At 37.4% G+C, this 13,304-nt stretch overlaps 1 protein-coding gene across 3 annotated transcripts; it reads left to right on the forward strand.

Annotated features, from left to right (window-relative positions):
- Positions 1-5,536: 5,536 nt before the first annotated feature.
- Positions 5,537-13,039, forward strand: LOC141607225 (uncharacterized). Of its 3 annotated transcripts, none has more exons than XM_074426586.1 (5): positions 5,537-5,685; positions 6,723-6,816; positions 6,962-7,169; positions 9,906-11,274; positions 11,916-13,039. In XM_074426586.1, the coding sequence occupies exons 3-5, from the start codon at positions 7,092-7,094 to the stop codon at positions 12,671-12,673; spliced, it is 2,205 nt and encodes a 734-aa protein (XP_074282687.1). In that variant the 5' UTR covers positions 5,537-5,685; positions 6,723-6,816; positions 6,962-7,091; the 3' UTR covers positions 12,674-13,039. The 3 variants fall into 3 exon arrangements, with proteins under 3 accessions (XP_074282687.1, XP_074282694.1, XP_074282690.1); XM_074426593.1 differs by having other exon boundaries at positions 5,538-5,685; positions 6,723-6,797; positions 6,890-7,169; XM_074426589.1 differs by having other exon boundaries at positions 5,538-5,685; positions 6,723-6,797.
- Positions 13,040-13,304: the final 265 nt, after the last annotated feature.

Below are 13,304 nucleotides of genomic sequence, written 5' to 3' on the forward strand. Positions count from 1 at the left end.
ATGGGAGTCAATCTCTATGGACTTCATTGTGGGGTTGCCTAGGTCACAGCAAGGCAACAACATGATCTGGGTAATTGTTGATCGGTTAACCAAGTCAGCTCACTTTGTTCCTATGAAAGATACTTGGTCTAAGATGCAGCTGACACTGGGTTACAGGAGGCATGTGGTTCGGTTACATGGTATACCTAAAGATATCGTTTCTGATCGTGATGCGAGGTTCATATCTAAGTTTTGGCAAGAACGGCAGGAGTTGATGGGTACAACCTTGAAGATGAGTACAACCTTTCATCCAGCAACTGATGGTCAGGCGGAACGAACCATCAAGACCTTAGAGGACATGTTGAGGGCATGTGTTATGGAGTTTGGGGCAGCTGGGAAGACAGGCTTGATCTGATCGAGTTTTCATACAACAACAGTTATCATACGGGCATCGGGATGGCACCTTTTGAGGCTTTGTATGGCCGGAAGTGCCGAAGTCCAGTTTGTTGGTATGATAGTTCGAGACAAAGGGTTTTAGGGCCACAAAAATGTGCACAGATATGGTTGAGCAAGTCCAGTTAATTCGGCAAAAGATGAGAGCAGCTCAAGATCGTCAGAAGAGCTATGCCGATTTACACTGCAGGGACATTGAGTTCGCAGTAGGTGACAAGGTCCTTTTGACATGGAGATCTATGCGAGGTGTGATGAGATTTGGGAAGAGAGGTAAGCTAAGCCAAAAGTTCATAGGTCCTTATGAGATTTTGGACCGTATAGGCGAAGTAGCCTACAGATTAGCCTTGCCACCAGCTTTGGATAGAGTCCACAATGTTTTCCATGTTTCTCAGCTTCGGAAATATGTGAGTGATCCATCGTATATCCTTGAGATGCAGAACATCGAGCTTGATAAATCCTTGTCCTACGCCGAGATTCCTAAGAGATTCTTGATCGCAAGGTTCGTAAGACAAGAAATGGTGAGACGGTCTTACTCAAGGTCCTTTGGTCTAATCATAATGTGGAAGAGGCCACATGAGAACCCGAGGAAGCCATGCGAGAACGTTTTCCTAGTCTTTTTGATCAGGTATGTTTGGTTACGGGGACGTAACCGTTGTCTTTTTAGAGGGGTAGGAGATGGTCGTGGTTGTGTTTTGTCTTATTTTGAGTCGGGTTAGTGAGTTTTGTGGTGTCTTGTGTGGTTCTTTGGCGTTGGTAAGTGCTTGTTAGTGTAGTCTTTTTGCGTTGTGTAGTGTCTTGTTTTGGGGTGGAGTGTGAACTTCGGGACGAAGTTCTTTTTAAGGGGGGAAGACTGTAATACTACGGATTTTCTTAAGTGACTACTCGACCGAGTAGAGCCTACTCGGCCGAGTAGTGCTGTTGGTATGGTGTGTTTCGCCTTGAGTAATACTACTGCCGAGTATAGTGGATACTCGACCGAGTAGAGGATACTCGGCCGAGTATACACTTTACTCGACCGAGTATCCGGTCTGGCGAAGCGTATTTTGACGGTTTGATTAGGGAATGTTTAAGGTTATTTTTATATCCCGCGTCAGTTTCTAAAACCTTATTTCAAACTTCATCATTTCTACGTTTACCCTAATCACTCCCTAATCATTTCCTAATCATCCCATAACATCGTTGTGTGTGTAATATTCGTGGTTCTTGCGTATAATTCCTCATTCTACTGTTGGTAAGTTCTATCTCTATGTTATTTGTATTCTTTGGGGTTACTGTATACATATATGGAATTGGGAATATGGGGGTTTGTGCAATGTGTAATTGTGTTATGTGATTATTGTATAGGATAAGACTTCGTAGAGGAGCCTTTCTGATTGTCCGAGTTTCATTCTTCTGTTGATTGTTAAGGTAGGATTTCCCTACTCAGTTTACTGTTCATTGTTAAGACATGTTGTTTTGTAAATATTGTTATCTGCTGATCATCAGAGTATGAGTGTTGTGGTGACGGTGTTGATGTGGGGATGATGTGACGGCTGTGATGTTGTGTGATTGTGGTTGTGGTGGAGTCACTTACGGGAGTGGCTTCACACCCTAGTTCGCCCTCCGTGGAACCCGCCACGGGAGGGGATGTGCACATTAAGGGACAGGGATTGTTAGTCGCTCGTTGATGAGTTGGACTAGGTGGGAGCGGCTGCGGTCACCCACTGGCGGCGAGGATTACCTGTTGCGATGGGTAATCTGGCAGGGCTACACACTTCGGTGTGTAGTCGGTTACTGTGTGAGATCGGGAGATTGGAGTTGGAGGATGATCAGCTGGGTATCTCGTCTGTTTGTCTTATATTGATTGAGTAATACTGACCCCGTTATTGTTGTGGAATCTGCGGTGATCCATTCGGGGATGGTGAGCAGGCTTGACAGGTATTGCTAATGGTGAGCTTGGGGCAGTCATGGGAGCGTTGTCATTACCAGTCATAGCATCACCGTTCGAGTCTTAGTTTTGATTTCACTAGTTGTCAGACATTGGAGTTGTATTTGTTGAATCAGTTTTTGGATTTTGGTTGATGTAAACTTTAACCCTTTATGGCATTTAATAAATGTGCTCAGTCCAGACGCTTTTGATATGTACTAACCTCGGGAAACCGAGATGGTAACACACTTTCATGGTAGGGTGGTCCTGGTAAGGCACCTTGGTATGAGGGGGTGTTACATAGAAGACATCCAAGAGACCACACACTCTCATATTCCATAATATACTAAGCAAGAAAGCAATACTAAGTAACAACTCAGCACCATTCGCAAACAAAATTACATTCTTGCTGCTCTAAACATGTACTCCTCTCGTCATTATGCCTAATTGGCGGGATTCCGAGTCTTCCCACGGTCTTTTGCATTTCCGCATCCATAATTTCTCGTGTCATTTACTTTATTCGCACTTTACTTTTTTTATTCGCATATTCGTTATACTATTTGGCCTTAGTTCGACAATTTTAACCTACACACCTAAATTCGATATTAGGTACTCTCTTCGTCCTAGTTAATTGTTGTCATTTACCTTTTGCACGTTTGACAATGCTCATTTCATTTCGTTAATATCTTTACTTTCATATTTTTATTTTGAAAATTATAAAATTTTGATAATCTTAGGCCTCGTATGGTTACCCCATAAAAATGTGTGAATTGGAAAATCCCATAATTTGGAAAAATATATGGGAGATGTTTGGTTACCCCAAATCACGGGATTTTTTTTCCATGAATTGTCAACTCCTTCATAGGTAATTGATTACGTAATTGGTAACTTCTGTGTCAATTCAACTCCCGGATGTCAACCATACGAGTTTTGGGCAAGTCACTTGAATTGACCAATTCATGTGTTTTGTAAAATCATGGCAAATTAATTCACGTATGACAACCACGCGGCCTTAATGTACTCACTAACACAAATAAAACAAGATCCCACATCACTATATTTTACGTTATATACTAGTATATGGGCCCGGCCTCGCCCGGGCTACCTCTATTTAGAATTAAAATTTATTTTCAATTAAATAAAACTACTTTAAAGTTGCATAACTTATAAATTTATCATTAATATATTTTTCTATGACATATCTTAATATTACGATGAAATAAGTTATGAGACAAATACACTGCTCCCGCTATTAATATTTTACTTTAATCGATGGTTAGCTAATTATTCATATATACTTCCTTTTATTGTTAGTATTGTTACTTTTATTACATTCGTTATTACTATTGTTACTTTTACTATTCCCGCTGTAATTATTGTTACGTAGTTATTGTTACTTTCACTACTGCCACATTAGTATTGATAATTTCACTACTCCCGTTGTTCCTTCTATTACTTTCACTTTTCCTGCTTGCGGCTAATATTGTTACTCTGACAATTCAAATGAGTGATTACTATCATATTACTAGATCAAATGTTACTACAATTCTTTTCACTATTAACAAAATTATTTAGGCATGCAATTTTAAGAGGCTTATTTATATAAATATATTACATATATACATTAAATCAAATCGAAATAATTATGGAATATTATATTTTTTGAAAATCTAGCTTGATTTATTTACCTTTTAATAGTTTTAAAATATAACATACTTATATTATTATATTTGTGTATGTTAAATAATTAACATCTTTATAGTAATTAATATCAGTAGGACATCGTATTCTTGTGTTCTCTAAATGTATATTTCAACCAAAACTATGGCCTGTTCTTTTGGACTTAATTCCAGTTCTAATAAGTTCAGTTCAGTTCAGCTCCATTCAGTTCAGTTCAGTTCAGTTCAGTTCCATTCAGTTCAATTCAGTTCAGTTCAGTTCAGTTCAGATCAGTTCAGTTCAGTTCAGTTCAGTTCATATTAGTTTATTTCAACATTACTATTATTATTCTTATTGACATCATTATTATTATTTTTATATTAATGTATTTACTATTGTTGTTGTTGTTGTTGTTGTTGTTGTTGTTGTTGTTGTTGTTATTATTATTATTATATTATTTTTATATTTATTATATTACTATTATATTTATTAATAATTTATTCGTATTGTTTATATTATTATATTTATATTTAATATATTTATTATTATTATTATTATTATATTTTATTTACTATTTTATTAATATATTCATTATTATTAATATTATTCATAACATATTTATTATTATTATTATATTTAATATTATTATATTAAGAAGTTATTATTTTATTAATATACTCATTATTATTAATATTATTAATCACATATTTATTATTATTATTATTATTATTATTATTATATTTAATATTACTATATTAATAAGTTATTATATTAGACATATTATTATTATTATTATATTATTATTATTTATTTTTTAGTTATTATTATTTATATATTATATTATTATTAATAATGTTATCATTTATATTACTAATATATTATTATTATTATTATTATTATTATTATTATTATCTTTATTATTATATTATTATTTTATTTTTTATATATCTTATTAGAATATTATTATTAGATTATATTAATATATTATTATTATTAATGAATAACATTATAATAATATTTATTATTATTATTATTATTATTGGTATTATTTTTATTATAATATTTATTATTATTAGTATTATTATTATTAATATAATCTTTTTATTATTATTTCAGTTCAGTTCAGTTCAGATCAGTTCAGTTCAGTTCAGCTCCATTAAGTTCAGTTCAGTTCAGTTCAGCTCCATTAAGTTCAGTTCAGTTTAGTTCAGACAATTTCAGTCCAAAAGAACATGGCTTATATAATATTTACATTGAAAGCTCTTGGTCAGGTCTATCACACAGCGCTACACAACGTTGTCGATTATACTATACAATATAATTAATTTGTATAGATTTATTTAATTATATTGAAGTCTCTTAGTTTCCGAATTATATATATAGTATAAATTAAAAATTATTTTAAAGAATTTTGCGAATTCATGTATTAAAAAAGCAAATAATAACAACTGACTGGACCGTACGGGACAAAGAGAGTAGTAATATTTTATCAAAACATCTATCAACCTATATATACGAACTAGCTGCATGCTCGTTTACCGGTTTAGGGTATTTTGTGAGGACACAACATAAGGATAGAGAGAGAAAGAGACAGATTTCTAGAGAGAGAAGTCAAAAACCTATCAATCTATCATCAAAACTTGAAATTGAAGATCTGGGTATTTCCAATCTGACTCATTTAACAAGAGGTATATATAAAAAGTCGAAGAATTTTCAACAAAATTAAAAATAAAATTCTTTTTTTTAGTGAATAAAAACTCAACTTTTTAATAATTTTCTTTTCACATTGCTTTGTTTTCGAATTGGGTTTTTGATTTCCTGTTACAGGAGTGAAAAAAATTTAAAAATAACGCATTTTGGGGAAGATTGTGTTGTTGGATTGTCACAATTTTAGAAATGTAATTGGTGTTTTTTGAGGTTAATTATGAAATGGGATTTTGAAGAAGTGTGTTTTTGTTGATGTTTTTAGCTAATTTAGCTAATTAAGGCTTGATTTGGTACTGGGTATTGCTCAGATCAATTGGGGAGCTAGTTCTTGAGTGTGATCGTATCAATTGAATCAAATTTAGGGTATTGAACTTCAAAGATTGTTTTAATTAGATTAATTAGGGTTTTTTATTTTATTGGGTGAAGTGTTGTACAGCTAAATTTGTAGTGTTTTTGTTGGAGCTAAGGAGATTGTGAGTTGCTTGATCAAATTTGGGGATTTGAGTCTTAGATTGTTAGGCTTCAAAAGGATTGATGAGAAATTTGTGTGATTCTTTTTGGTTTATTGGGGAAGTTTGTAGGATTGCTGTACTCCCTCCGTCCCAATCAATAGTTTACGTCTTGCTTTATTTTCCTCTCATAATTTAAAGTAAATTTGAACTATTGACGGGGACAGAGGGAGCCGAGAGGAGGCTTTTGGGTGGTGTTGTTTTGAAAGAGTTCACAATTTACAAGGTCATGTTGTCTGTTGCCTGTTAGTGATATGAGTTTTCGAGTGCTGTAAACTATTGGGGAAGTTTGTAGGATTGAAGTATTCCCTCCTTCCCAGTCAATAGTTTACGTTTTGCCTTATTTTCCTCTCACAAATTAAGATAAAAGACTTTTGGGTGATGTTATTTTGAAAGAGGTCATAATTTACTAGGTCATGTTGTCTGTTGCCTGTTACTGAGACGAGTTTTCGAGTGCTGTAAAATATTTTGAGGAAATTCAGCTGACCTAGGTCTTTGCTAATGAGCAGGATTTCGCAATTGACTGTACAAGTAAAGAGCAGAAAGGATAAATTGGATCATTTGAGCTTGTGATTGGACAAGAGGTGGAACTTCTGTTATCTGGTCAGAATTTGGATAATTAGTGTTGTTAGTAAAATGATGAATATGATTGTTTTGATGTGTTGGAATTTTATAGCATTCCGATTCCTGCTCTTAAAATTATTAGTGAGAAGAAAGTTTGGTTATTGGATTTATGAGTTTTGTTCAGGACTCGAGCTAAGGAAATCCAGCTTGAGACGAGAGAGATGGGATATGGTGCATGAAGAGCTGTACGGTCCAGTATCGGAACACCAGTACTTGGAACCAAGCAAAGCTCTAATCGAATCCCAGCTTTTTGGATGTCTCGCTGTTTTCCATTTCCACCTCCTGGATATGAGAAGAAGCTTAGAATCGAAGATGTCACTTTGCTTGCAAAGGTTGGTATCTGCTTTTCTATTATTCACAGTGGTCTGTTGGCGTGGCTTTTTACATGGTGCTCGTTATAGAACAACAACATTATCATCATAGTACCTCAAAAGACTTCCCACCAATGGTGGGTAAGAGTGTCGAATGGACGTAGTCTTATGCTTGTGTTATTTAACACAAAGGTGGTTTCTCGATGACCCTTCATAAAAATTGCATCAAGGATTGAATTGAATGACAGTCAATTCACAATATAAAGAAGCTCACTCAATTTAATGTGCCCTTTAGCATTTTTTCCATCATAATCTAGAATAATAAACATCCAAAGTCATTGGCTCCATTTCTAAGGCGAAATCTCTTTTCCTGTAATTCGGTTAATCAAATTGTCTTGTGATCTTGGCAATTTTCCAAGCTTATATATGTTTAGGTTTCACATTGGCATATTGGGCCAAAGGTTCTAAAATTCATATGCCTGCTACATATAGTAAACGTGCCACGATTTACAGATTTTTGTCCCGTGGAAATAGTGCGGAACAGTAATCCATGTTATGCTATGGCAGCAAACATTGATATTAGCCTAGTAGGTAGTCTTTTGTTATGTTCACCTTGTTCAAAATTTCAAATGGGCTGTGCTAGGCTTCATTAGACACCATTGCAGTCAACTACAGTGTGACACAGCAGTTCTCTTAGTATCGGTCAGAGAAAGATCGATGATTAGTTTGGTTCCTAAGTTCCGAATCTCGAATAATATCTTATGTCTTATGGCTTCATTATTGACCACCAGCCTTGGTACTCCTTATCATCTTCACTGTAATGATGCGTAGTTCAGGAACTGTAGAACTAGTTGCTTTGCTTGGGCTGTTCTTGTTAGACCACTAGCCCTTTTTAGGCGCTTGAACTGGTTCACAGTGTCTGCGTTGGCCGTAGGTTGTAGATAATAGATACTTCCTCTATCTCACAATAAGGTTCATTGGTCCCACCATTATGTGAGGGGAAATGATGGGACCGATACATTATTATGAAAAAGAGGGAGTATTATGTGATAAAGAAATTCGTTTTTTGAGCCATTGAGCTTCATGAAATAGAGATATACCAATCAGCTGTGTTCTCCTGCTTGGGTTCAAGAATTGGACACGTGACACATCATAGGGTTGGAGACTTGAAAGTGTAGGACATAGCTATTTTGTAAAAAGGTTTCACATTTTGACCTAAAGCAAAGTGTCGTGCCAGAGAAACAACACATGACTCAAGTGATGGTCAAAGTAACATGACTAGTCAGTCAACAAGATGAAGAATTCCAATAGCTAATGAAAAAAAGAAAAAGAAAATAAATGTATGCTGATAAGTAAGAGATGAAGCCGTGTGGAGTTTGTTGCATATCTAATATCTCGTAGTTCGAGATGTTTTCAGTCAGCACTTTTGAAGTCTTTATTTTTCCTCTGCCACTCGGCATGCAAACGAGGCTTGACAAAGGACTGCCACCCTTCTTGTCTTCATGAATTTGGGACACATTTATCTATGCTTGTTGCTCTCAGTGTTAGAAGCCTTAGACACGGATATTTCTGTTTGGTGTTGGAAGTAATTAGTCTCAGTTGAGATGTGAAAGGTTATGAGTATCCTGGCCAGCAAGGCTCTAGATGGTTAATTTCAATTATGTCAAGATTCAAGAATTAGAGGAACTGACGTTGCCTAAAGGACATTATAGCATCCGTAGTAGCCAACATGGTTCACCAGTCGGATGTAGACTATAGAGTGAAGACTGAACCATTTTCAACTGCTTAGCTTAGGCTGTCACCTGTCAACTTCACCTGTGAATGATTGGAAATTAGGAAGGCAAAACCTTTGGGGAATGCAGTTTATTCATTGGCTTCATGTACTGCCACCCGTTCTCAATTGCATAGTCTCCCATAATCAGGTGACATTGACTGTCAAATTCCACCCGTAAATAAAATCAGAAGTTCTGAATACGAAATATTATCTTGAGTTGATACTCTGGGGAGCATCGCTTGTCAATGATGCTGAAGGAACTTTGAGCCTTGTAACAGAAGCATACAAACAACGTACAGCCGTGAGCTTAGTTTGAAAGGCACACCTTGGACTCGCTTAAGCCCAAGGATATGTGAGGCACTAGCTAAACGCACTGGTGCGTCTTAAGTGTGCCTTGTAGATAAAGCACAGTTGGGAGGTCGCTCTAGTATAGAATTCCCACACCTTTTTTTCCCCTCTAGTTCTTTTTCTTTGAGCAAATATTCGCACACTCAATCATCTTCGCCGCTTTTATTGTTTCCTCAATGCCACTTTTTCTCATTTACATGTTAGCTCTCTGTGAAAAAAAGGTATTTAATGCAAAAAAGTTTGTTCTAAAAATACAAAAACATGCGGGCGTGTGCCTTTGCACCTTCTTAAAACTAAAGCCAGGAAGAAAGAAAGGGTGGTCGTGGCCCTCCATGCCATGGTATTTAAGAGTATGCTGTTGTCTTCAATTGTGATATTAGAACTAATAGAGCTCACAATTTCAACATATCATATGGTTCTCCTTTCCTTTTTCTCTTTCTGTGATGCGCTTTTCCTATTTAAGAGTATATTGTTGTCTTGCTTGCTTTCAATCTAATGTCTCTATCAATAGTTTAGAGGACAATGAGCTTTGTACTGGTGATACGAAATGCTTATTTTCAAGCTAGTGCTCTGTGTCGTGCCAGAATTTGTGATGCTGTAGTGTAATGTGGCACTTAATAAAAAAAATCTCGCAGGAAAAAGATAAAGAGAAAAAGCATAAAAAGGACAAGGACAAATACAAAAAAGAAGGCAGTGAAAAGGACAAACAAAGGAGCAAGGAAAAGCGGAAGGAGAAGGATAAGGAGAAGCATAAACACAAGGACAGGGCCAAAAAGGATGCGAAGAAACAGTCTCGGGACGAGAAAAGTTTTGAAGGTGACAGGTCCAATGTGGAGAAAGTTGGGCCGAGCAGCCCGCAAAGTTCGTGCCTTCAAGAGCTCGAGCAGAGAACCAGTTTTGTGGATGGCACAACAGGGAGTCAAACAGTACATAATGTTGCTAGTAGGAGAAATGGTGTTGACCGGACCGAAGGTAAGGGTGGACTTGATCAGATGGTCAATGGACAGAAGATTAATAATCAGTCAAATTTTCCAAAAGTTGCGTTTATTTTTAGCAATGGGTTGGAGCAAAAAACAGTGCCAAATGGTAGACATATGGAGAACAATATTAGTAAGTCTACTGAGGCGAAAGAAATGCAAATACATCAAAATGGAATTATAAGGGAGGAGAAAAGCAAGTACAAAAATGCAAAGAGGCACAAAGGAGAAACAGAAATATGTACACCTCGGATGTTTGGTTATGATGGTGTCCGGGTCGACCCTCCCAAGGAGACTGCAGTTGTTCGGGAGCTTGAACGCAGAATCCGAGATGAAGGTGGTGTAACTGGCAGCCAAGTGGGTATGAATGCTAATGTTACTATTCAGCAAAAAGCTCAGAATCCAGGAAAAGTGGCAAATGGGTATGCTCTCTCTTTTAGCCAAACAAAAGGAAACTCCACATTGGGAAGTGGTAGTAATAGGATGGAGAGTGGACAGAAAGACAATAATCAGTCAAAAGTCCCCAAAGTGGCAATTGTACATAATATCAAAGTGGAGAAAAGAGAATGTGAAGTGACGGGAGCTATGGGAACGAGTAGGAAGGCACCGGCGGAAGGGATAGAAAGGAATGGATATATTGATAAAGGTGCTGTAGATAACAGAGAAAAAATTCCTTCCAAGGATGAGGGCCGAAATAAACCCGCACAAGAATGTGAAGTGGCAGGATTTGTGGGTACGAGTAAGAAGGCACCGGTGGAAGGGATAGAAATGAATGGATATAGTGGAAAAGGTGCGGTAGATACCAGAAAGAAAATCCCATTGAAGAATGATGGCCGAAGTATACCCAGAGAGGACGAGAAAATGAAGGGAAAAGCTAACAGTACTGTAGAACTGTCTAAATATGGTCAAAATGGCAGTGATTCTACAGTCGGTTCGAAAAAACACCTCTCTTTTAAAATGGGTAACAAGTCTGCAGAGACAATTACCGGCAAGCGAAAGGAATCTGAAGCAATCGGAAGTTTACATGGTGAGTTTCACACACTTTTGTACAACATATTTGTTTTTAACATACATAGCCCGACACAATTGTCATTATGGCCTTATGGGCAATCCTAGAACAGCCTCATTGTGTATCGTGTTCAGTATATCTAACCCCAAAACCTTGCATTATAAGGAAGGTGGTGGTTATAATTGACGTATCTTGGACAATGTGCTGTTTTGAAAGTACTTTTGTCATTGTTCTTTTGATGCCAAGAGATTAGAGGCTTGTTTGGATGGGGCATTTTGAAAGGAAAGGGAGGGGAGGTAGAGGGAGGAATACATTTTTCCTTGATTGGTTAGCAAATTGGGTAGGAGGGAAATGGATGAGTCTATTTTCCTTCCTCCAAGGGGAATTAGAATCCCTCCAACATAGGAAATATATGGGCATTCTACTTCCTCCAACGTATTCCGTTCTACTCCCTTCCTCCTTTCCCTCTATCCTCCTCGCCTCCCTTCCCCTCCTAAAATTGGGCATGGACGACAAATTATCTCGACGATTATATTTCTGACATCTTGTAGGAATAAATTGTTAGAAATCCACAAGTCAAAGATCTTAGTACTCTCCAGCCTTCTTCCCTCTATTTCTGCTCTCTAACTTAGGAAATTTTTTTCTGCATAATGGTGCAGATAACGAGACACGGCCCCAGAAGTCGCAGAAAACTGTTATTTCCTCTCAACCTGCAGCTGAAAATGCAAGGCACTTGAAATCGAGCGCAACCATTACTGTGTCTGCTGCATCTAAGCCGGAGCCAGCCAATGGCTTTAGGCTGGATGGTGTGGAACATAAGCCCAATCGAACAGTGGGTGCTCAATCACCTCCTGTCCCAACAAATTCTGAATTGTCTGTTGCAAAGGTCCCTGGAAACACGGGATCTCAAGAATCCTCTTTGGTCTCCATAAAGCCTCCAATTATAGGAGGAAATGTCAATGGGGTCATCGGGGCTCATGGGTCACCTCCTATTACAACAAAAGCTATTAAACATGTGCAGAAAGTCCATGAGGCGGTTGGCCATCAAGAATCAGCAAAACCACCATTGACTGTCGGAAATGTCAATGGGACCATTGCGGCTCATGGATCACCTCCTGTTACACTGAAACCTCCATCCACTTCGGGAAAAGAGAAGCGCAAAAGCAAGTCCTCTTCAAAGCCGCCACCTCCACATCCCGATACCAAGTATTTGAGTCAGATACTGTCGGTGCCAAAAATGGAGGAGCCGCCTGAATTTGATGATACAGAATGGCTGTTTGAGAACAAGCTCTCCTCATCAAAAGAAGGTGATTGTAATAAATGTTGTGACAGAGATGAAGGAGAACATGTGTGGGCAAAAGCCGTTCACTTAGAATTTGCAGATGTCTATGCTCTGCCATATGTCATCCCATACTAAGATTACGGAATGCTGGTTATATGCACTGTTATTGATAGTGGGGTTGGGCGATGCTCGGTTTTCTGCGTTGAGAGCAGCCGGCTTTGCAATGCAGGTCATGACTTACTGAGTGAAGTCATATTGGAATGATGGAATCTAACCCACTAGTGTTAGGCGCCTAGGCAGTCTGTGCTGTTGTAGTTGCATTTAGTAATGTGAGCACTGAGTTTGAGAGTCTCATATGGTTTTGTCATGCCACTAACAATGTTGAACGGATGTACATAGGATTTCACATTACATTGAGGTTATAATACTAATGTTGTCGGCCACACGTGCAAAAAAAAAAAAAAAAAAGGTACAAAAGGGAGGCATGACCATTTTTGAAAACTGTTTTATATCCCTGAATATCCCAAGTTTTAGTCACTATTTATCAATTTATGATCAACTCGAGTGAATCCAAACCCGATATTTAGGTATCCAGGAGGTGCAACCGGTTTAACATTCATTTAATAAGAATTCTAGGACTATTTCAGTTTGATTCAGTATTAACAAACAATGATGGACAACACACCCCCTATACATGCCGAAATCCTCGGTATATTACAGGCAAAACTTTCCAGACTAAATTTCTGAAGCAAAATGATCTAGAGGG

The sequence above is a fragment of the Silene latifolia genome, chromosome 1 (genome assembly GCF_048544455.1).
Source record: "Silene latifolia isolate original U9 population chromosome 1, ASM4854445v1, whole genome shotgun sequence".
Lineage (NCBI taxonomy): Eukaryota > Viridiplantae > Streptophyta > Magnoliopsida > Caryophyllales > Caryophyllaceae > Silene > Silene latifolia.

What these genes read in the sequence shown, in the direction of transcription:
- LOC141607225 (XM_074426586.1), top strand. Translation starts at nt 7,092, where the DNA reads ATGTCTCGCTGTTTTCCATTTCCACCTCCTGGATATGAGAAGAAGCTT. An exon ending in ATGTCACTTTGCTTGCAAAG is followed by an intron (nt 7,170 to 9,905) that starts GTTGGTATCTGC and finishes AAAATCTCGCAG; the next exon opens with GAAAAAGATAAAGAGAAAAA. An exon ending in AGCAATCGGAAGTTTACATG is followed by an intron (nt 11,275 to 11,915) that starts GTGAGTTTCACA and finishes ATAATGGTGCAG; the next exon opens with ATAACGAGACACGGCCCCAG.